The following is a 24,577-nucleotide window of genomic DNA, read 5'->3' as shown; positions in this document are numbered from 1 at the left end:
CGTCGCGTATACTTTCAGGTTTAAAGAGCCACTAGCGAGAGAGTAAATGATCGCTGACGTCCTAAAGGCACTGCGAACCTTCGATTTCAGTTTACCGTCGACGACGACCTCGTAACCGGTTACCTCTTGACAAGAGGGCGGTGTCCATTTGATCAAAAGGCCATCAGATGACACCTTCTTCACCTCTGTAATTTCGACTGGATCGGATGTTGGAGGACTCGGTGCGTTTTGCCTGCAAACGAGCTGGGGTTCGGCGTAGCTGGTGCAACTGCACAAGGACTCGTTCGAAATTTTCGATATGATGGAACCTCCTTCGCAGTTCTGGGAGCAGCAGCTCCCTTCTTGGTCTTGGTCGAAACAATAGCAACTGTCGCTACCACAAGTGCACGGGTTGCGAAGGTACGCCCCGCTTTTGTCCGTCTTTTCCCCCTTGCATGCGCAGCTGTAGATGTCATCCTGCGTCTGGTCCAAATTAAGCGATGGGGCCACCTTGGGAAGCATCTGACTAAAAAGGATACTGTTCGCTTTCGCTCTCAACTCATTCACAAAGTTCGCCATATTTTCGGCGGTACACATCGCCTGCAGGTTCGCCATGATCCCCCTTAACGTCGTCAGTAGATTCTGCCCCGACTGGCTTTCCGCGCAACATGCTGAGGCTTCGGCGTTAAGGCACGCGCACTTGATCTGATCCAGACAAACCTGTAAGTCGGCCACCGCCGCTTCCTGGATCTGCGAGCACGTGGGAGACGCGCACGGTGCTTGGCAGGTGACACAATCGCAAACGCCTCCGTCACTCAGCGTTTCTCCTTCTGCTTTGGGCATCTCCTTCGTTTTGTTTGGAAACCCGCACGACAGGAGGCAGTCGATGCAGCTGCAGTTGGAGCGGTGACCGGTATCGCACGCGCTTTCGCATTTTTTAGGTGCAATCAGCTGTTGGGGAACCTCGCCGCAATTGCAGCAACGGCACAAATCGCACTCGCAACCTGCCTTGTGGTTTAATTTTTCACCTTCTCCTTGAGGTTGTTTCACAGGGGAGGAATTTTCGTTCACTGCTGATACCGGTTCCAAAGCTTTCGCTGGTACCGGTCTTTCTACCGGAGGTTTCTCCTGTATTAGTAGCGGTTCCAAAGCTTTTGCCGGTACCGATCTTTCTACCAGAGGTATCTCCTTTATTGGTACCGGTTCCAAAGCGTTTGCTGGTACCGGTCTTTCTTCCGGAGGTATCTCCTTTATTGGTACCGGTTCAAAAGTTTTTGCCGGTACCGGTCTTTCTACCGGAGGTAATTCCGTTATTGGTACCGGTTCCAAAGCTTTTGCCGGTACCGATCTTTCTACCGGATCCACCTCCTTTATTGGTAACGGTGCTATGTCTGGCGCATTGTCATCCACATTTTTCGCTCTTTCGTCTGGGAGGGTCTCTTTTACTGGTGCCGATCGCTCGCTTGGCTCTGTTGGAGTTGCCAAACTTTCGCTTATTGGCTCCCTCACAACCTTCTCGCTAAATATACTTTTAATTTCTTCGGCAGGGGCCGTCGGTTTCGGTTCTGCGCAACGAGGTGCGCACGGAAACTCGCCGCAAAGGCAGTCGATGCAATCGCAATCGGGCGGGTGAATTCTGGTCGCATAGTCGGAGGGAAAGGAGGCGCAAGGATCGCACAAGCAATCGACACAGTCGCAGTCCGGAGGGTGGGGCTTCGTCGGTCGAGCACTTGCCACCGAGGTGTACGTTAACAGGCTGACCTCGTCGGGTAAATTGCAAACCTTGCCCGTCGCCAGAGAGTCGGGTTTTTCGTCGAGGCCGCGTTCGCCGTGCGGTTCTGCGAGGATTCTGCCGAAGCATTCGACGCAGCCGCACTTGCCACAGTTACATACCGGTCCCTTGTACGGAAAGCTTGCCGATACTGGAATTTTGGACATAAATTTCTTTCGGTGTTCTTTACGGCCCGATTTTGACCTGTCAATGTCTGTCGTGTCACTTATGACATATCTGATCGGTCCGCTACTGACGAATTCATTCATAGGCACCTTATCGCTTTCGTCTGGTCCCGCCTCATCCACCTCATCCAAAGGCGTCTCACCTTCAACCTCCATTATTGGCGCCAATACGCCATCCTCCAACAGTCCACTTTCCTCGATACCATCAGCGATTTGCGTCTCACCATCACCGAAAATGTGCGCCGAAAAGAACTCCTCTTCCTCCGTGGACTGACAAACCGAATCGGCAAAATCTCCGGCGCGCTCCAATTCCGCCCCCACATCCTCGATCACGTTCGTGTCCAGATCCTGAGACGTGTCGCCCGACTCCGCAATCGCCAAGTTTTCGGGATAGTCCATTATTTCGGTCACGACCTCGAGATTCCCAGACGGAGTTCGCAACATTATCGTCTCTATAATACCGGCCGGTCCCTCGGTTACGACCTCCAGCATGCCCGAACTTGTAACCGTGGTGGTCACGTGGAGGTCGTCCCCAACGTCATCGCTCACCTCAACGAATGTGTCCACCTGCACTTGCAAGTCACCTGACGCCTCCACCTCGGTCAGTACGCGAATGTCCTCGTTCATTTGTACAACGGCCACTTCGTCCTCGGCCGGCAAATCGGTCGCATCCGTAAGATCGTCGTTTCCTCCATCGCTTCTTCCGCTATCTCCCCCATATCCGTCGTCATCAGTCTTGCCAATGAAATCGCTGGCTGGATCGTCGCGCTGACGAGGTGGCAGCGGAAATTTGCCACCTCCAGGTCCGTTATCGGGTGGTTTTCCGTCGTTAGATTTGGTCGCGTCATTTCTCGTGCTGTTTCGGTCGACGATATCGGTAATAACTTTAATGCCGGTAATTGTAGCCTTCAAATCTTCGGGCACGGACTCTCTGCAAATATCACACTGATTAATATTCAGCAAGCTTCTGCTCAAGCTTCTTGCAATCGCGTAGAGGTTATGCTCGAGTCGCGGCGGAGGCACGTCGGCTTTACCTTTCTCCTCCCTCTGGGGAACGCTCTGCGGATCCAGCTGGGTCTCCTGGGTCTTGAACCGCCGCTCGCGGACCACGGTGCGCTCCTTCTCGGAGAGGAGCTCGTTTAATCGCTCCAACGTGCGGGCCTCGTTGATTTTTTGACTGATGAGGTCGCGCTGAAGGTCCTTATACTTTCGACCCATCGAACACAACTGGCGCTGCAAATTTTCGTTCTGCTGCGTTACCTCCGCTAGACTTTGGGCTAGTTCCTCCATTTGAGATTTGAGGCAGCACATGTCCTCGCGATAGCAGCACTCTTTCGTAGACATTTCCTCGGCGGTCGCCTTAAGGTCGTTCTCCAGCTGCTGCGATCGTCGCCTTTCTTGCTCCAGCGTCCGCGTCATCGGGCCGTGATACTTCTCCATGCAGTGCTTTAATTCCAACTTTACATCTTCAAGCTCGCCGGCTATCCGAGCATTTTCTTCTTGGAGATTACTGATAGCTCTCCCGCTTTCGTCGTTTACCCCACAATTTCTACTTCTACTTTCACACGTTTGGTTTGTAAGTTTTAGGCTACTCAAAAGAGCCTGTTCGCGCGTTTCCATCTTGTGCACTTGCTGCTTTAACTTCTTCTCTCGATCTATTAGCTCGTAAAGGGTGGAAATATACTGCATGTCCATCGAGTTAAGGGAGATGGATAAATCGTTGCACTCTTCGACTTTAGGAGTTGCAACTGGTGGAGCGTTTGTCCTTACTCTGCTCGATGAGGGGGTTGGTTCAAATAATTCCGAGCAACAGCTGCAGATGTCATTGTGGCTTGAACTTATTCTTCTTTTCAGGTTTAGTAATCGTTGTTCAAGATTACACTGCTGCTCTTCCAACTCGCATGTACGGTTTTCATGTTTCCTGATCATCGACATCCAAAATTTGTCATCTTTATTGTCCATCTTGGGTGTTTGTAAAATGCACTGATAATTTTGATTTTCTTCGAACTGGAATTTGGTGACTTTAAAGTGACGTCTAATTAATTGTTTCCAACCTAACCAACGCACACCTTGTGACGTGAGTTAAGATGTCATCGCTGTTTCTCAAAACCCGCCAGTTAGCTCAGGGATGTGACAGTAAAAACACATGAGATACTTTAGGGCGGTTAGTTCATAGGGCAAAAAATCTTCGTAGTTTGTAATGATCCTAGGGATCTATCAAGCCGACACTGAAAACGTTGACTTACCCTATACTTACCTGGGAAACACTACGAGCAGAGCCATCTCCCTTTCAAGTCGAAACGATGCACGTTTAGCGGCACTTTTGAATTTGAATTGCAGTCGGCTCGATATGGGTGGTACGAATGAACCCCTACGTTGTATAATCGGTTCTTGTACGTGTTGGGACTTGAGACAAGAGAAGAGAATTAAATGAAAGACAGAACTTTTGTGCGTAAGAAATGACAAGAACAAATAAATATATTACGCAGACAACAAGACCATACCAGCGAAACCTTCTACGGGACAAAAACCCCGGCATAGGCAACACAAACACTCGAAATAAATCACCTACAGCGTCGAAATTCAAGAGAAAGTACACATAAACAAAAAATCTCAAATTGTATGAAAAATCTCAGGTAATCGAGTCAAATGCAATTAAACAAATTCATAAAAACAAAACACACGAGACGTCATCAATGCAGTGGAAAACATGATAAAACAATGTAGTACAAAAACACATCAAAATACATGTACGATCAGTTGAGATAACACAACTCGTAAAATAATAAATTGCATGTACATAGGAAACATCAATATGGTGTGGCTCTACTCCAGCCTTCATTAACATAATTTTATTTAACACGAAAAGTACATGTGAGAATGCAAGGCGATTAATGGTAATCGGCGATTAATACGAAAAAGGCCGTCGATACGAAAAAGGCGGCCCATGGAAGATTAGACATCCTCATCTAGTGTACAAGGCTGTCGATGGCAATCGGCAGTTGATATCGAAAAGGGCGATTTTGTTCAGTTACGAATTAATCAATCGCATTAGAATTAATCTTGAGTACTAGCGGCAAAATGTCGGGCCCATATCAGCAGTATATACATGTACCTTTCAAAACTGTAAAATTGCACTTATGGATTTATATATTAATTGTTCTTCTAGTATAAAAACAGTCACGTCAATCATGGCAGGTTGCCGACCACTGAAAAACTGGTCGCTTGTGAGGTGTAAGCAAATTATGCTACTATATCTTCATCTCTAGGTAGCTCATGCGAAGAAAATGGCAAGTTTTGCAGTGGGCGGCTACCCGCAACCGTTTTTCTATAAATCCTTTAGATCCCTTAAGTTCGTTAGAACTCTCAGATCCTTTAGATCCCCTCAGTAGCGGTCCCAGGATTTGGTAAAGGGATGGGCCCAAACCCGAACTTTGTCCCAATACGGAAAAAAATAAAAGAAATCTGATGAAAAAAAAGGACAATGGGGGGGGGGGGGCTGGGACCGCCACTTGATCCCCTTGATCCTTGACATCTTTAAGATCTTTGATATCCTCTAGATCCTTTAGGTCCCTCAGATCTCTTAGATCCCTCAGATCCCTTAGATCTCTTGGATCCCCTAGATCCCTTAGATCCCCTAGATCCTCTAGATCCTTTAGATCCCTTATATCTTTTAGGTCCTTTAGATCCTTTACATCCTTTAGCTGCAAAAAAATTAAAGCGAATGAGTAGCTCCATTGTTTAATTAAACAATCATGGCGCAGCTTGCCTCCATATCACTGTAATAATACCAATAATAAGAAATTCGAATTGGGCAAACTTTAGTGCTTTAAATCTTTTGCAAGACATCTAATACATAAATCTATAAGCATAATGGTAAAACATTAATTCAAATTTCTTACTCACGTTTATTTAAATTCGACGTTTTACTTAATATTCTTACGCCATCTAGATATTTCGTTTGTACTCCACTAGCTTTAGATGTAAGGTAATTATATTTATTTTTTTATTTTTAATTTAATCTTAGTATAGATTTTTATACGATGTTCTTTGTTTCGCCGACAGAGGATGTGCAGAGTTTTCTTTAATTTCGTTGGGCGCCCGTATAAAGACGTACACATTATACGGTTACTCCACAATTTTTGTCAGCCTTTTGGGAATTTTATTGGTGCTGCATAAGTTTTAGTGAAGTTTTCTCTTGCTATTTTGCTTTTGACACTTCGCTGACGCTTTGCGGATATATTATACAAGTTCTAAGGCCGTTTTCGGTATGTTAACAAAAATTACGCATTTGCCTTTTGACTTTGAATAATCATTATTTGGCTTCTTACTCTTTTCTTTATTATTACCTACCGGATTGTGCTTTCTACATCGATATTCCTGAGTGGAAACCGCCGCATTTTAGAGTTTTTACGCAAGGAAGATTCATTCGGGTAGGTAGTTCTACAAGTCAAGCACGCCATAGATGAGTTTCTACATTACCGGCTTGGAAAATTTTACTTCAATTCTACCAACTTTTACCTGCCACAGACGAAGATTCTTGACCTAGATTTCGATAATTGTTCCTAGGATTAACGAACCGTTTGGAGAACGTAGCGTCCTTAGGTGTAACGACTAAGTTAAAAACTTGTTGTCACATTTTCATTAAACGTTTATTTATTAAAAAAAATTATCTACTGGTTTTCGATACAATCGATCGATTATAGCTCCGTTGTTTTCTAATGAAACCTGTTTTGATAGTAATATTTTCTTTGACTACTTGAATTTGTAACGCTATCGATTAGTATTAACGATTTGGCTTCCGCTTAAGTAATCTTCGATTGTTACGTTTTATTTAGTATTCCTTACGTCATCTAGGTATCTTCTTTGTAATCCACTAGTTTAGGTGTAAATTATTTCTGTAGTTTCTTTGTTTTCGTTGTTATAAATTTCTTATTACTATAGTTATTTGTGTCGCCGACCGAGGTCGTGCAGTGTCTTCGCTGGTATTTCTGGCTATCCCTTCTTTAATTCAATATTTCGTGTAGTTTGTATTTCTTTTCCCCTTTAGTAAAATGTCTGCCTTCGAATTGATTACTTGCAAGTGTCTCTTGGTAACCAATACGCTTACTGGATTCGTGTCAACCCTGTTACCAGGGATTTGTTTTGACTTTACCATAATTAGCTTTGGCGTGGTTATCTCTTTCTCTTTGTTGTCTTGGTGACTTCATCGACTCGTTTTACGGATTAGTATTTGCATCCAATACGAGATTCCATTATGACGCAGGTGCGTATGTATTTTTAGGGTTTTGGCTCAAGTTTTACCTTTAATTTCATCACCCTTTGCTTATAGTTTTCTTATTATTCCCCATCGATATTTCTTTTGGATTACCTTTTACGTTGTACTTACCTGGATTTTACTTACGACCCGCATTTGGACTCGCCATTTTTGCAAGAGCGCAGGATGACGCGTTGGATGTTTCTACATTACCGGCTGGAAAATTTTAGTTAAATTCTACCAACATTACCTGGTACCAACTTACACATGAAGTTCATTGACCTACCCTTAGATATTTGTTCATGAGTTGTAACTGCAATTATATTACGAAACCTTATTATTACTGTTATACCTGACACTACGTTGAGAAGTTTCACCCTGTATATACAACTTACGACGATGCATATATTTTTGAGAGTTGGCAACCATGCCATTTCTAGGTGAGAAAAAACTGCCTGCGCCATCTAAAAATCACGAACTGGGGTTACGTTCGGCATCTTGTCTTGAATGGCGGTCGTAGTAATTTTTGCATTTCTTTATATCGTATATGTGTTTTGTATGCAGCATTTTATATTTTTTGTGTTTCAATCTATGCTTTTTAAATTTACTTGGTTTAACCGCAATGCAGAATGAAATGTTTAATACCGTTATCCTATTGTTTATAATTGTTTACGTTTTGGTGTAATGCTTGCTTAATTTATGTTTATTGATGTTGATTACTTGGTCTTGTCCCTGAAGTAACATTCATATAAGTTTTGATCGAGGTTTTGATCATTTTGTTTTAATATGTGGAAATTACCGATTCGTTTGATGTATGTACTGACTTGTTTGTAACAAACAATTTTCTCCGTGAATGAAAAGTCACGGAGGTGGTAAAAACTGTAGGTAGTCAAAATTGAGCTACGACACCTAATTCCGTGATTGTCTTCGACTTTCAACTGTAGGCTCGAAACACCGAAACCAGGGGCGGGTTACCTATCTTGTAGAAGCGGGATTACGCTAAAAGTGGAAGAGCGAATGCAGTTTCTGTTGATACTGCAGTCGAACTTCGCCCAATTAGCTACCTAGCATACAGAATTTGTTTTTCTTTTGTATCGTATGCATGTATTCAGTTGTGAGTAGCTAATAAAAGTCATTATTATTATTATTATTATCGTTTATACCTTGGAGAAAATACCTAATACAGTTCTAATTGTAAACTGTATCTGTTCCTTTTCCATCTCGTGACCTCTACCGGACAGTGCGTAAGCAATGTGAGAAAGGGGGGGTCCAAAAACAACCGTTTTTCAATCAACCAAGGGTTCAATGTGTTTCCTTTCGAGTAACAGTAAATTTTGTTTATTTTTCTGGTGAAACGTGTTCTTTTGAAAGGGGGGACTAGCTTATTACAGACTTTTCATACTAAAAAATAAAAATTGTGAAAAACATATCTTAAATTCTGAAATTTAACACACTCTGTATATAGCAAAGAATTATGGAATTACTAAATTTATACATTCCTGAATTTCTCGCACTAAATACGTGGGCACACTCTCAACTACTTCTTCCAATGATTTTTGTACGGCTGCCAACGTACTGCTGTCCAATTGATACAAATCAGAATGATAAATATCGCCCATTTGCACACAAAACGACAAGAGATCTTTCAAAATGAATAAAGTCTGGAGAAGTTTCTCGTAAAATCCGATTTCGAATAAAAAACACTGTTCGTGCGCCAAAATTGTCCCCTTCATTATTTCCAGACTCGTACACAGCTCGGTCAGAACCACGGGCCGTATGAAGGCAATGTCTTTAAATAGTTTCACGATTTGACTGACTGTGGTCAAGACAGGTATCTAAAGAGAATAATTTTACCTTAACAATATCAGATTATGATTACTTACGTTTGGCAAAATTGAAAAATCGGATTCGCGTAATAATTTCACCAGGCCCACCAGAAAACCGCTTACAGCTGTTTCTCTCGTGGAAAATTGAAACGGAGTACTTGTGCTTACCGTTTGAAAATATATATGATCTAAGGCTTTGAAGTAGTTACGAAGGGTGTCGCAGTTCTGGGTGATGCTTTGACAGGTTTCGTTGGTGTTATCTCGTTGGTCGTTGATGAGGTCCGTTATTGATCGAGTCACGGACTCGGTTATGTGGGTGACTGCCAAATTGACAGTTTGCGTAAAGTGTGGCGACGACGATAGTATCTCGACACATTCAGCTCGAGTTGCCATCGGCCTGATGTCTTCATTGAAAGTCGACGATTCCAAACGTTCTAGCAGCTTGTTAATATCGCAGTGTTCGTTTCCACAAATGATCGTCACCACATTTAGTAGGCGAACTGCTTCGGTCACATCGAGAGCGGTAACTTGCGGTTCAAATGCAGAAGAATCAACCTCCATCTCTCAGCTGCTATTTCAAATCGAACAAAATGGAGGTTTTTGTTTTAAAATTGGTGGAATCAGGGAGGCCAAGATTTACCATAGATTAAAGTGGCATATACAAGGTGAACGGCCAGTATTGAAAGCTCTTCAAATGTAAAAGCATTGAATTTATAACTATCAGAAGCGCAGGTTAAATGGCAGGATATGTGACTGTTTTCAATAGTTTAAATTACAAGACGTAGATGTCTCTACCATCGAGAAAGATGAATAATAATGTCAGTTTTTTACCTTTGTTAATTATTATACAGGAATCTGTAATGAACCCACTATCTCGATTTGTAATTGTTGTATACAGAATTCTAGATACCCAAGAAACGTACTTATAAGGCATTTATGTGGCACACAGGATGTTGAATGACGTAAGATAAACATTCTTCCTTTCATGAATCGTGACCTTACTTAACATTCCTTAAGGAAGATTGAATTACATTTGAACAGGAAAGCAAAAAATACGCAGGCATCCTTGATCACTGTAACAGAAATTAAATGTACCTACCTATCTATTCTTAATTTTTGTGTGTGTCGGTTAAACCGTTGCCACCGGTTAAACTACCTAGGACAGGGGTCGGCAACCTATTGAAACGGAAGAGCCAAAAATTACAATTTACAAAATTTCCCAGTTCTTAAAGAGCCACAAATAATTTTTGATTCAATATTATAGTTTTTGGCTATATACAGGGTCCTGCAACAGTCCGTCGGTTTTTCCTACATAGCTGATAGATACCTGGTAAAAATATTGGTGGTTGCGGATCTACAGAAATTATTTTTGAATGTACAGGGTGTTCCATTTTTACGATGTCAATTAATAACTGATCTTTTTAAATAGAACATCCTGAATATTTGGTTGTTTCAATGCCGTTTGTTCAAAGTGCTATAACTATTCTTTTTCAAATGGAACTACCACTATTTTATTTCGCTATTCGCTTTTGTCTTCTCTTAAATGTTTATAAGGGGTGCCCTGTGCTTAAACTCCGCAGTGTTTAGGTTATTCAATATTTTTCACAAAAGTACCTACTCATTAATTAATTACGTGTTTATACATCGGAGTAGGCTGGCTATAATAAAAAAAACAAAAGAATACCAGAAAGTAAACAAGTGTCAAAAATTAGATAATTATTTGCTGCAAGTATACTTTTGATACAAAATAAGATTAATTAAAAAGGCGAATTTCGAACAAATGAACTAATTTCTTTAGATAAATACGGAGAGCCGCAACTTTATAGGTATCAAAAGAGCCGCAGGTTGCCGACCCCTGATCTAGGATCACACGTCACACCTGGCAATTTTGATACAAAATAAAAAGGTCGTTAACCTCTTTTCTTTTAAATTCTGACGTTTGAAATTTGTTCTCAATGGTTAATCGATAACTTATCGATAATTATCGATTAATAGATAGTCAATCGATAAATTTAAAAAAAATGGTCGACCGGTCAACAAAAAAAGAATTTTTTGCGCATGGGATTTACACAATATATATTCTGACTATAATAAGCAAAAATAAATAAAAAGTGCGATTAAGACATCGAAAATATTTGCTTTTACAAAAGTTACAGCGATTTGATTGAAAGCTTTCAGGGGCGAAAATTAAAGCTGGAATCTTTGTTTTCCCTAAAAAAAAAAAGAAAAATGGAGGGTGATATTTTTCCGCGGTTACTTAGCAAAGAGGAAAAAAAATCCTGGAACAGTTTTAAGGCAATAGTCCATGGTTTCCCGTTCAGTGTTTCCTGGGAAACCATAGAGCTGAAAATTATGACGAGCTGACAGGATTTGGTTTTGTATCATGGGGTATAGAATGTCTCTAAAGAATAAAGATGCACAGGTTACATTCTCATTTAGATCAATTTAAGGATAATATGGGACCTTATTCGGAATAAGGACAACACTTTCTCGAGACAATCGAACTTAGGCACCTTCCCAAGGCCAGGAAGTTGGAAGCATGATGGAAGATCAGATTCAGTTGAACATGACAAAAACAGCAAAACTGTTCCATTTTTAAACATTTAGACTCTAAGATAAACAAATTATAAATGTAGAAACGTTACCATTTAATAAATCATGCCTATGTAAGTAGGATTCTATAGGTATTCTTATTTTTTGGTTTTTTGCATTTTTTTCACACAAAAACAAATACATATCCATTTTTGTTCTAATTCTTATTTGTGGCTATAGAAGCAATAAAAATAAGGTATATATGTCCCATGCGCAAAAATGCTGTAGACCGGTGTAATTTATCGAAAATGTTAAAGGATTGGTCGATAAACCTATAATTACCGATAATCTATCGATTAATCTCACAACTATAAACTATTAAGATAGATAATTATCGAGAGAATTTTTAACGACATAAACTTTTCAATGTTTAGGTATACCAGTTTACTTCCAACAAAAGCGATGTAAGAGCATTGTTGAGTTGCCATATGATCACAATTCACAACCTACTGCTGTACTCATTTTTGAGGATTATCGTCCACTTGATCACCTTTGATTTCAGACAACTTGAGCATCAAAAGATCCTGTTTTATTTAAATTATCTCTCGCAATATCAATACCAAAAAAACAAAAATGTTAGCGAGTGTACGCATGGATGATGTAATATATCGATTGAGAATATATATCGATGAGATTTATGAAAAAGTATCGATAGTTTTCTCTTGATAATTTCCGCTACTTATTTATTAATCGATAAATATCAGAGATAGACAATTTTCGTGGCAATAATAATCGATTATTATCAGCAGCTAACAATCATTATTAATTATTTTCAAAAGTTATCGATAATTATAAAAAGTTATCGATAATTATAAAAAGTTATCGATAATTATCAAACGTTATCGATCATTATCGAAAATTAGCCTTACGATTTATCGATAATTGTCGATTATTATCGAAAGTTAACGATAAGTGATTAAAGTTATCGATAATTATCGATAGTTATCAATTAATGATTAATCGATAATTATCAGACTGAACAGACTTATCGATAAATCGATAACAATTTCATTTATCGCTCAGCTCTAGTAGGTATACGAATTCACGTAAACTGGGACCGATTTATTTGTGCACAATGCTGCATGGTTATAAAAAAAGCTGATTCGAGAAATTTAGTTATCAAATGTGAATGTGGAAATGATGTAGCTGCCTGCTTGCAACGGACAATATTTTGCCTTAAAATTTTTTTTGATCGTTTTTTAATAACAAAATCTCCCGCTTTCAGTAAAAATATGGAACCTGCCTATTTTACTGCCTGTGAATAGAATGTATGAAATTGCATTCCTTCAAGGACAAGGACTGCAAGCTTCGTTCGTCTAAATGTATTATTATTTACATTACAAATTTACGCAATGCTTCTTAAGGGATCTATTTTTAGAACATTCCAATCCTATTTATAAAACCATTCCAATGATAACACAAAAAACATCCGGAGTTCCTGACATCTGACGATTAAAAAGGAAAATATTCGAATGGTCAAAATAAATGGTTTGTAATGCTGCCATCTAATGTCAATGTAACGCTCCACTTTCGATCGCCCACGGACTTTCAAACGATCGAACTGCTCCTAGCGGCGGCCAGTTGGCACATGGTCACAAACTGTTATATGGGATCTGCGCTTCTGATAGTTATAAATTCAATGGTAAAAGTACCAAAAAAATTTGGTTAAAACCGCGCGCAATTTTTGAATACAAAATGTAGAACGAAGGGTGACGTGACGTATTGTTTCGTGATTACGTAAGCGAAAAATAATTTAAGTTACTGTAGTGTTCGTAACCACTCGGTTCTACGCTAACTTCACACCGCAATAATGCGGAAATAAAATAAATACAAATAAATTGTATGTTTCATCAACTGTTCTTTCCCACCACCGCTCTTCTTTCTTACCACTTATCAAAACGGCGGTGAGGGGAGCGTTGATTTTTATCATTCATGGTACTCTAGTGAAAGGTCTCGAGGAAATGAATTAATTTCTACCAACCGTGGTCCTCCTTCTCGACACCTTATCGTGACCGGTTATAATCCCTTAGGTATATCTCAAGAGCGGATTGTCGGAGGGGGGTAAAGTAAAATGAACGAGACTCGTGTCGCCACTAGCTCTTAATCATTATATACAGTATGACGAAGTCCTTAAATATCTCTAATACTGTTTAAAAGAGGTTGTAGTGTACCTACTTAACCCCCAGGTTCTACTCTAACTTCACACTACAAGAACTCGGAAATAAAGTCAACCCGGCAACGTTTAAAAATGGCTACCGAAATGACTATTCCCTCCAAAACTAAACAAGATCCCGCTTAAATTTGAAAAGTGGCTCGTGATCAAACATCTAAGGCAGAGCCCCACTACGTTAGTTGTAAACAATGCTATGACAGTAGGGAAGGAAGGTAAAATAAAACACTGAAATTGTGAAAAGTTAGTTTAATAATGATCGTAATTATTATGATTGTAAAAGCTTGGAAATTTAAGTCGAAATAAATTACATTTCAAAAATTAGCTTAGAAAATCGAAGTTCACCGAATCAAAATAGAAATAGGCTGGCAAAAAAAAGAACTTACCAATAAAAAAAAATCAGCCGTCAAATTAATATTAAATTGCGTAGTAAAGTTAATAGGTTGTATTGATGTGAATGCGTAACATAAAATTATAACATCACAAAAAGTAGCAGGTAAACTTCAAGAGGTAACATATAGGTTAAAAAAAAGTTTTGGGAATTATGGATCAAGTAAGCAGGTACCAAGATTTTAAGAAAGGGTGAAATACACAGGATGTGACTCGTCTTTGGTGCAATAAAGTCCTTTTGTTAAAAGCAAGATGGAAAATTACATGGCCTTGTAGGCAAATTTAACTAAAAACAAGATATGTGGAAATTACGAATCGTAACTCATTTACCGCACACAAATTCTAAACTGAAGAGCGTTGATTAGCGTAATCCCGCTTCTGCAGGATAGGTAGCCCGCCCCTGGTTTCAGAGTTTCGAGCCTATAGTTGAAAGTCGAAGACAATCACCGAATTAGGTGTCGTAGCTCAATTTTGACTACAGTTTTTACCACTCCTGTGACTGTTTCATTCACGGAGAAAATTGTTAGTAACAAACAAACAAAACTTATATGAATGTAACTTCAGAGACAAGACCAAGTAATCGACATCAATAAACATAAATTAAGCAAACATTACACCAAAAACGTAAGCGATTACAAACAATAGGATAACGCTATTAAACATGTAATTCTGCATTGCGGTTAAACCAAGTAAATTTCAAAAACAAAGATTGAAACACACAAAAAAATAAAATGGGGCAAATATGATATAAAGAAATGCAAAAATTACTACCTGTATTAAAAAACACAAAATATCAACAAATCGCTTTCCCCCAAGGTTAATAGAGAAAGTAGGTTGCCTCGTAACTTTCAACCAATAAACGTTCAGTATTAAAATACGCGAATGAAGTCACCCAGAATCCTATTTAGCCCACATCATAAAAATTATGTATTAACGCAACAACAACAGAGCAAGGTCAAAAAATGCAAAATGGATCGAAATGGTACTTTACATGGATGTGCTGAAAAGATCCTGCATTGCATAGAAAGAAACGTGCTGTCGGAAATGAACTTTATTCAAAATAGCTTGCATTTCATCATCATAGTCTTCGGCCGGGAAATGCAGACTGCACAGTCTATTGCATACAGGGTTCAGGTTCCCCTTTCCATTGCACTTTATAACCCATTCTTTTTGTAATACAGGAATTACCTTTTGGAAAAGCAAAAAACTGAATCTGCAATCCATTTACATTCGATTTGTTGGAGCTGCTATTGCATATAACAACGTCACAAAGATTTCCATCCAGGATCTAATACCCTATATTGATACTTAAGTATCCCACAGTGAGTATTCAATCGAATTATAATAAGTATTCATAATAGGTCTTCAGCACTGTCTGACAATTAAGTACTTACACAGTTCAAATATAACTGTCAAAGTCAACGAAAATTGATTCTCGATGACGCGTCTCTCTAAAGTTACGAGGCAACCTACTCACTCTACTAACCTTGGCTTTGCCCTCCTAAAAATTGCGTGGTTGCCAACTGTCAAAAATGTGTGCATCGTCGTAAGTTAAATACAGGGTGGAACCTCTCAAGGTTGCACCCAATACCGGCGTTTTCGATGTTTTTTTCGACTCTCTTTTTGTTTCACAACAAGAAGTGCGAAAAGCAGCAGGCCCTCTTCGAAATCTATCTTGTACTGATGTGACAGTGTGACTGTGTCGCCGGTTTAAGGCAGCTCGGTCGCGCTGCTCAATAGCATTGGACTGTGTCCCGCCTTGTTTCTCAGCAGCGTGGTTATACAGCGCTGCTAAGTCACCTAGTGTACAGTCACTTAGTTTTTAACGAGAATCTTTAAATGTAACTGACGTTTATTATTATACGGTCACAACTTGACATGACAAGGTATATTGAACCTACAATCAAACAATTTTTTCGCCCCAATATGGCGAATTATGATAAGATGACAGCAAATACAGTGTCTAATTTTTTATTGGTTGTTAAGATCGGCGACCATGTTGCATCGAGTAGGTATATATAATATGCATATTGTATTGTAGTCAGTAGTGTGCTCAACATATATCATACGTGTAGGTACTAGCTACTTCTAATTTGAATTTTCGTTGAGAATATGCAGGTGTTCTGCAATTCTAGTATAGTAACACCGATATGGGAACACTTTGACTTTCAGTTTTGCGCAAGCGCCAGCTCCAAGGGTCATTTGAGTTACTGCGGATACACCAAGTGAATGTCACGGAAGGTCATCACATCATGGTTGTTGTTTAAACTAATGTCACTGAAAGGTCATCATGGTTGTTGTCCAAACTAACTAGGGTTTTTGCCTGAACTTGTCACTGAAAGGTCATCGTGGTTGTTGAGTAAACTAAACGGTAAAGGTTCTTGCCTGAACTAATGTCACAGAAAGTAAAACCTAAACGTGAGTTCTGTGCGCTGCCTTCAAGGCAAATTGAATTACTGGAGGTATATAGTGTTCAAGAGAGATTTCTTAAAAATCGATCGAATGACCCATTCTGTAGCGCCCTCTTTCCTTACAAGGTATAAATACTTAAAGTGTTAAAGATGTTGTTGTGGATATCAAGAGAAACCATCGGATCGACTTTGCAATGGCAGTGATACACGCCTTAGCCCCAGAGCACACGGAGCGACTATTCTGCAACTACAGTTGCAAACCGGTTGCGCGTGCAACAAATACTGTTTTGTGACCTCGACAATGTATTGGAGTGGAAAAACGCGTCGTGTGCTCTTTCCCACTCATAAATACATTGTCGAGATCACAAAACAGTTGCACGCGCAACTGGTTTGCAACTGTAGTTGCAGAACGGTCAATCCATGTGCGCTAGGGCTTAAGCAGACAAATAGAAAAAATAAATCAACTACAGCAAAGTCGATTATCGCTCAAGCAAAACATATTTAAAATAGAGGAAAAGTTAATTGGAGGGCCCCTAAAGTCTCATATTGCTAAGCTCTGCAATCCGCATGAGACGAACAAATCAAACTGCATACGGTGCTTTTTTCCATGGAGGTAATAATTGTTAGATCAAGCATAGGGCGACATCTTACTGATAATATAATCATGTCATTTCTTACGCACAAAAATTCTGCCTTGGAGTGGGCACATGCGCTGAACTCAAGTCAAAGTGGGCTCATATCGGTCCTTGGATTTAAATAATCCTTTTAAACAGCGTCTTTACACGATTATTTCAAAAGAAATCATTCTGTGATGTGACATAGTAGTACTTAGGAAGGTCACCAATTACTAGGTATCATCCAGTAGTGGGCTCACTGCCCGGGTCAACTATTTCTAAGTTAGATACGTAATGATTTAGCTCTAGGATTACTGTGAGTGAGCATTTGAGTAATCATGTGTTTGTGGTTTCACACAAAGCGTTCTATATCAATTCTCTCTCTAAGATACTTTTTTATGAAGTACCAAAAAAATAAAATCTTTATTTATGGCATCAGTGTGTAAAAATAAATTATAAAAAGACATTAAAATTACATTCCTTAACATACTAATTGCACTTATTTTTATGGTATAGCTACCAGTACGAAATGTGAGCATCAAAAACGTGTTTATATAAAACTGTGATTTTCATGTAAACCTTCAAACCTTAATAGCTGCATACCGTATGTTAATAACAGACGTCCCCAGAAATAAGATCCACGAGAAGAACGCCGCCGAAATTCCAAGCGACAAGTCGAGACCCGTATTAATGTAACCCTCACGGTACGCGTTACCGCTGTCTGGCTGAATGTAGTCCATAAAGTCGAAGATTGCGGTGCAGGCGAGCCGCTCGTGAATGACCGGCGTGACCGTCCCGCTGAATCTCAGCTGCCGATGCAGCGCCAGTCTGTATTGTTTGCACGTCGTCAAAAAGCCGTCGGCGAAAATCGAAAAGTGGGTCAGTGCGTAGATAGTAAAGAACGACGTGATGCAGGCCATCGTTATCCAAAAGGCTCGTGGTAATGGGTTGGTGCTTTCGCCTTGCACCGCGTGCAGCTCGATGGTCTCGCCAACCCTACAACGTTACACTCTGTATAGGAGACAAAAACAAGGGGGTACTTACTCATTCTTGGCCGTCACCGTACGCGTTATGGTTTTCTTCCTAGAAAACAGCACTCGAAAACCATGAAAACATGCCATCGCAATTGAGATCAGTATGTAAATTAGCGGCCCGTACGTCACCCATATGCATGCGCCGTTTCTGCCGCCCAAAAATACCGTGGGAGTATGCGTGCCGTACAAAATGCAGCTGCAGTTGCGTCCGACGCATTGATCTAAGGTTTGTTTCCAGTGGCCCCATGCGATGCCGCTTGTTATACTTGCAATGGCACCCAGTCCTACAGATAACGAATAGAAGATCGTCAGTTTTTTTTCGGCTGCGCCTTGGTCCATTGTTAGATTTTGGAAAAAATCCTTTAGTAATTCAGAATTTGTACTTTTGATAAGATTGTTTACGTTACCACACCTTTACAGGTGTTCGTCCCCATGTTTACCCGGGTCTTTCCCCCCAAAATCGGACGTTATACAGGGTCATGTCATGTACAGGGTAATGTAAAGATTCTAAAACCACAACATTTATACCGGGTGAATATTTTAAAACCGAACATAGGCAATTAATGTGAGAAAAACGTTGAAATTATGAAAATAGTTTGAATACTAAGTAGAAGTACTTGTACGATTATGCTCGTCTTTAGTTATAAATATTGACTAACCTAACATTTAAGCAAAAATATCCCTGCATTTATAGGTTAGGAATTCGTGATCAGTACACAAATCATAAAACTTTAATGTGCAGTTTGAAAGGTTCCACCCTGTATATACAACTTATGAGTATGACGATACATCTTAGACCATATAGTACATGGACTGCTATTAGCCCTATGCTTTCAATACAATAAATGAGTGGTCACGGATAGAGGGCACTGTAGTCGTGGGTATGTGAATCTCAGGGTAAACTAAAGTCGTGTAAACACCATTCTGATCCCGTAAAGAGTAGCTTTTATAGTAACCGCGTAGTACGGGAAGCTTTAAATCCTCTTGATTATCTTCTATGCGTCCACAAATAGCAATAGGTTTGTTTTTTGGCATATCTAGGCGATTAATTAATTGACGTTTATAAATTTATAGGTTGACAGTCTCAAATAGTGTCTAATCGGACAACTTCGGACAGACTCGTTTACCCTGAAACTCACATACCCAAGCGATGTCCTTGACCATATTTTAGTTACAATTAGCAGTCCATGTACTATATGGTCTAAGCGATACATACATGTTTGATAGTTGGCAACCATGCAATTTCTAGGTGGAGGAAAGCTGCCTGCGCCACCTAGAAAGCCTATCTATCGTACGTGTAAATGGCGACCTTTATAAATTACAAACTCTTCGCTCGAGGCGCTTTCTTTCGGGGATCCAAACGCGTTTGGATTGTCAAATCATGTTCTTTCGAAGTGTGATCTTATGATCATGATTGACAAAATCGTGAGCAAACTTGTGGTGTACTTAACCCCCAGGTTCTACGCTAACTTCACACTACAAGAACACGGAAATACAGTCAACCCGGCAACGTTTAAAAATGTCCACCCGAATGACTATTCCAAAACTAAACAAGATTCCGCTTAAATTTGGACAGTGGCACGCGATCAAACATCTAAAGCTGAATTTATAGTTCCGTACCGGCAACCCCGTACCGTAACGTTTGGAATTAAACCCTACTTGTTGCGCGTGAACATTTATAGTTCGCGTTAACGTTGCGTTAAATAGAACGGTTACGGTACGTAGGAAATGCCCAAATCTTATTTCTTACGGTAAATCGTGCTAACGCGCTTGTCTTCGGTAGTACTCGGATAATTCAAACAGTTGAGTTTATCCTGACGTTCGTTTCGTTTATTTACAATAATTATTGACACTTTGTTGGTTTTTATTGTTTTGAAATGCACGTTACTCTTACTGACAGATGACATACAATTGCAGATCTCGTTTCGCACTAATGCGCAAGCTCATCTCTTACCACTACGTTAACTATCGTATAATTTTCGTTAACGTAAGATTTTACGGTTCCGTTCTTACGTTCTTACGGCTACGGAACTATAAATCCGGCTTAAGGCAGGACGCAGGACCCCTTACGTTAGTTGTAAACAACGCTTTGACCTGAAGTACAGTAGGGAAGGAACGTAAAATAAAACACTCAAACGTTTGTTTAATAATGATAGCAATTATTAAGATTGTGAAAGCTCGGAAATAAGTCGAAATAAATTACATTGCAAAAATAAACTTTTAATTAATTTTTTGTATAATGATGTGAATGCGTAACATAAAATTATAACATCACAAAAAGTATGTAGCAGGTAGACTTCAAGAGGTAACATATTGAGATGTCTATATCCCTTTAAATACCCTGTATATATCAACGTCGGATGCAACCGGTCAAGTAGTTGGAGATTCTGGGGACATGAGCCACCGCCATCTCCACCTCTTTCTAGATATTTTTTTGGTAGTTTCCGGAGGATGTTTGGGGATTTGAGTGCTTGGAGTCAGTTCATCACTTGTTGTTTGTTAAAGCTTGTTGGTGGTGGGCTTATTGTATTTTAAGTTGTATTAATAGAGTTTAGCTTTGTTTTTGGTGTTTGTGCGTAGGATTCAACAACTTTGGTGTCGGATAAAGTATTTTATGTACCTAGTCTACTCTTATGTACTGATACGAATTGTGCCATTTGTTAAATCAGATATTTTCCATCTAACATTGTGCTAATATGTAATTTACAACATGCGAGGTGTTAACTAATATCCATGTGCTTGTGGAAGTCTACGATATCTCAGGTTTAGACCATATTTAACTCAGTTACACGGTGCACAAATGAAGTAGGGCATGCAATGCTAGGTGTATTTAGTTTTGGGTGACTCGTAACATTCGCGAATGCGTGTGCCTTGTTGTATGTAACTCATATCTTTCTACCGTGAGAGGGAGCTCGGACGCTAGAATAGAAAGGTATTCTAGAGCTAAGGCATAAAAGGATCTGAGGGCCCTCGAATCTCCAACTTTAGGGACGAAGTGCTGTAACCAAGGCCGTCCTACCCATGGGCGGCGACCCATCTCTTAACCATCTTCAGTTTTGTGTCGTTACGTGACCGATGTCAGGGGTGTTACGAAGCACAGGTAGTAGTTCCGGAAGTCTGGGGTTTATACCAATGTCATTATGTGGAAACTAAGCATAATTGAGGGCTCCACGAGCACACTGTGTATTGTCATAACTCCTATTGTTACGTCAGAACATGAATAATAGATCAGACATGTTTTTACAAATTTCATACCAATCCATTCGATATACAATGATACGAATAACTAGTAAGGGGACTTATATCAATAATGCGTGAATGTGTTGCCCCTAACAATCTTAACTGAGCTACAGGTTAATAGGCAAATATGCCGGCCCAATTCCTAACAATATAACCGTGAAACAGGAGGGCAATCAAGCGAAGACGCTGGCCCAAACCTAACGAATAACCATGGTTCCCCACCCAATGACTAACTAAAAAGTGAGTTGCCTTCTAGCCGCGATTAAAGGGAAGTACATGACATGTTGTGACCAATACTCTACGCATACTGTTCAAACGTACCCTACTACTTGAATTCATTTATTAATTAGGGTAGTGTTACATGTTCTGCTTAGGTGGTTGGTGTTTTAATTTGCTTGTGATTAGCATAGTTTGGGTTTTATTCCAGGCCAAGGTTTTTCTCAAGTCGCGCTCTTTAGGTTTTGCTTGCTTTGCTTTTAATGTACCACATCCAAATTCCGGGGTTTTCAGAATAAGTTTATAATAAATAAACTGGCAGACATTACAGTGTTTTATTTGAGTGTTCCTGCCCGACTGGGTCCCGAGTCATTGTATCAGCTTCGTGTAACGTAAGGGGGCCCTACCTTAGACGACCCAATCACGTGCCATTCCTTTGTTTGAAATTTGAGCGGGAACCTTGTTTTGAGATTGGGATTGTAACGTTGCCACTTTGCCGTGAAATCTGTCATCTTCACTTCGAGCCTGGGGTGGGTTAAGACATAGAGTAAATTTTACTCTATGGTTAAGATCAGTACAATATATAGGTTGAAAACAAGTTTTGGGAATTATGGGTCAGGTAAGCAGGTACTAAGATTCTAAGAAAGAGTGAAATACACAGGACGTGACTCATCTTTGGTACAATAAAGTCCTTTTGTTAAAAGCAAGATGGAAAATTACATGGCCTTATAGGCAAATTTAACTAAAAAGAAGATATGTGGAAATTATTCAATCGCCACTCATTTGTCGCACATAGATTCTAAACTGAAGAGCCTTGATTAGCGTAATCTCGCTCCTGCAAGATTAACCCGCCCCTGGTTTCGAGGTTTCGAGCCTACAGTTGAAAGTCGAAGACAATCACGGAATTAGGTGTCGTAGCTCAAACTTGACTAGTTTTTACCACCCCCGTGACTGCTTCATTCGCGGAGAAAATTGTTAGTTACAAACAACAAGTCAGTACATACATCAAACTAATCGGCAATTTCCACATATTAAAATAAAATGATCAAAATTTATATGACTATAACTTGTCGGACAAGACCAAGTAATCAACACATAAACCTAAATTAAGCAAACATTGCACCAAAACCGTAAACAATTATAAACAAAAGGATAACTGTATTAAACATGTTTCTGCATTGCGGTTAAACCAAGTAAATTTCAAAAACTAAGATTGAAACACACAAAAAATATAAAATGCGATATACAAAACACAAATATGATATAAAGAAATGCAAAAATTACTACCTGCATTAAATAACACAAAATAGCAACAAACATTTATGGAGCGACGCGTTCACGACCGCCATTCAAGACAACATACCAAACGTAACCTCCGTTCCTGCTTTCTAGATGGCGCAGGCAGCTTTTTCCCATGGTACAATAAGACAAGGTATGCCTATAACTAAACGCAGCTGACGTTTTTATCCGAATGAATGACGTCACAAGAATCACGCCAAGTTTGAAAATGACATACGCTTCATACTTGAATTAGAAGTGCCATTGCAATTACTCAATTAATTTGGTTGAGTAATCATACTGAATGCATCTCGGAATGCATTTGGATATAAATATAAGGCAACAGAGAAGCTAAACGTACCACTTAATATAAACCTCTCGCCAGGAAAGATTGGCGGTCACAGAACACTTGATCCCGGTCTACAATCTAAGTTTTTCTAAAGATGTGAGCGACTTCCGGGATGGTATCGTGTCAATGTTGAACAAAAAGACTTTTCGTTCTAATAAGTACTCTTTATTTGGATATTTATATTGACAGAGATGATTTATAAAATGAAACGTGCTTACAACGACATGCGACCTAGCCCACCGTTGCAGGCGTGCCAACCTTGACCTCCCCAGGCTTGCATACATCACACGTTCAAAATTATCACGATCCTATTCCGGAAGTCGCTCGCGTCTAAAGAAAAACATAGATCGTAGATCGACACAAGGTGTGCTGTGACCGGCAATCTTTCCTGGCGAGAGTTATACTTATTTCAGAAATTTAATCAGCCTTTTAAGTTTTTTTATTGCCGCTAGAGGTCTCGTCCTTATTTGATAAATGGAAAACGCTAATATAATTTTCACTTTTTTTACTTACATATTTTATTGTAACTTTAAATATTTGTATTGATAACATGCAATAATTGATACTTTGTAAGTTTAATGTGAGAAACTTAACGCAGTTGACATGGATTGAACAAATCTTATCATTTCCGTAAAGGGGATACACTTTTATTAACCGGTAGGACTACACAAACCCCATTACTTTATTGAACGGTAGAGCCAAGTTAAGACGTCACGCATAGGCATGAGAAGAGGCATTATGCTTTTTCCCACCTAGAAATTGCACGGTTGCCAACTCTCAAAAATGTATGTATCGTCGTAAGTTGTATATGCAGGGTGAAACCTCTCAAAACATTCCAAATTCACGTTTAAGGGAAGTAAAGGCTGGTTTATAATTGGCCTAACCGTATTCTATAACCGTAACCGTAAAAATTCAAACATGACAAATCAATGTATCTGTTCACAATGCTAGGGAATAATCTCTTAACTTATTCCATAACCGTAAAATATGGTGATATTTTATAAATTAGGGAATAAAGAATACAGACAGCCAATAGGAACGCTTCCTGATCACGTGCTCTCTGTCTGCTCCCTTCATTTGTAGAAACAAATTATGGTAGTGACCAAGCTCTCTCCGTCTCTGAAAAATTGGTCGAACGCCCCATCTACGCTTTCTCCTTTTCTTTTGGTTGCTACTAATATAAAAATTGTAAGCCGATCCCTAACATGATAAACATGAAAGAGGCTACTGCTATATCTTCCTCCAATACATCCATGTTCGACGAT

At 39.7% G+C, this 24,577-nt stretch overlaps 3 protein-coding genes and 1 long non-coding RNA gene across 5 annotated transcripts in view; all 4 read right to left on the bottom strand.

The window, feature by feature from the left end:
- The window catches only part of LOC116180672, a 6,416-nt gene extending 2,082 nt beyond the window's left edge, over positions 1 to 4,334 (bottom strand). Inside the window, exon 1 of the mRNA XM_031500778.1 lies at positions 7 to 4,334. Within this exon, the coding sequence (XP_031356638.1) occupies positions 7 to 3,897 (3,891 nt within the window). The 5' untranslated portion in view covers positions 3,898 to 4,334. The remainder of the gene's footprint in view (positions 1 to 6) is intronic.
- A 2,941-nt stretch (positions 4,335 to 7,275) lies between these two features.
- LOC116180841 lies at positions 7,276 to 7,790 on the bottom strand. Its single transcript, XR_004147171.1, has 2 exons — positions 7,458 to 7,790; positions 7,276 to 7,408 (listed from the first exon to the last, which is right to left on the bottom strand). It is a non-coding gene; the product is annotated as an uncharacterized LOC116180841 (long non-coding RNA).
- Positions 7,791 to 8,091: 301 nt separating this feature from the next.
- On the bottom strand, positions 8,092 to 9,652 carry LOC116180840. Of its 2 annotated transcripts, XR_004147170.1 has the most exons (4): positions 9,076 to 9,652; positions 8,647 to 9,027; positions 8,370 to 8,593; positions 8,092 to 8,314 (listed from the first exon to the last, which is right to left on the bottom strand). XR_004147170.1 is itself a non-coding variant. In XM_031500977.1 (2 exons), exons 1-2 carry the CDS (start codon positions 9,577 to 9,579, stop codon positions 8,665 to 8,667), a joined length of 867 nt encoding a protein of 288 aa, XP_031356837.1. In that variant the 5' UTR covers positions 9,580 to 9,652; the 3' UTR covers positions 8,494 to 8,664. The 2 variants fall into 2 exon arrangements, 1 of the variants encoding a protein (XP_031356837.1); XM_031500977.1 differs by lacking the exon at positions 8,092 to 8,314 and having other exon boundaries at positions 8,494 to 9,027.
- Positions 9,653 to 17,599: 7,947 nt separating this feature from the next.
- LOC116180839 lies at positions 17,600 to 18,689 on the bottom strand. The gene is made up of 2 exons (XM_031500976.1): positions 18,240 to 18,689; positions 17,600 to 18,191 (listed from the first exon to the last, which is right to left on the bottom strand). The coding sequence occupies exons 1-2, from the start codon at positions 18,566 to 18,568 to the stop codon at positions 17,777 to 17,779; spliced, it is 744 nt and encodes a 247-aa protein (XP_031356836.1). The 5' UTR covers positions 18,569 to 18,689; the 3' UTR covers positions 17,600 to 17,776.
- Between the last annotated feature and the right edge of the window lie 5,888 nt (positions 18,690 to 24,577).

Source organism: Photinus pyralis, unplaced genomic scaffold (assembly GCF_008802855.1).
Source record: "Photinus pyralis isolate 1611_PpyrPB1 unplaced genomic scaffold, Ppyr1.3 Ppyr1.4_LG9, whole genome shotgun sequence".
NCBI classification, from domain to species: Eukaryota; Metazoa; Arthropoda; class Insecta; order Coleoptera; family Lampyridae; genus Photinus; species Photinus pyralis.
This window is presented reverse-complemented; position numbering and strand designations above follow the sequence as displayed.

Excerpts from the sequence above, each read along its gene's own strand:
- LOC116180840 (XM_031500977.1), bottom strand. The coding sequence starts at position 9,579 with ATGGAGGTTGATTCTTCTGCATTTGAACCGCAAGTTACCGCTCTCGAT. Across the intron at positions 9,028-9,075 it reads ATTTTTCAATTTTGCCAAAC|ATACCTGTCTTGACCACAGT; the intron begins GTAAGTAATCAT and ends TATTCTCTTTAG.
- LOC116180839 (XM_031500976.1), bottom strand. The coding sequence starts at position 18,568 with ATGGACCAAGGCGCAGCCGAAAAAAAACTGACGATCTTCTATTCGTTA. Across the intron at positions 18,192-18,239 it reads ACGGTGACGGCCAAGAATGA|GGTTGGCGAGACCATCGAGC; the intron begins GTAAGTACCCCC and ends GTAACGTTGTAG.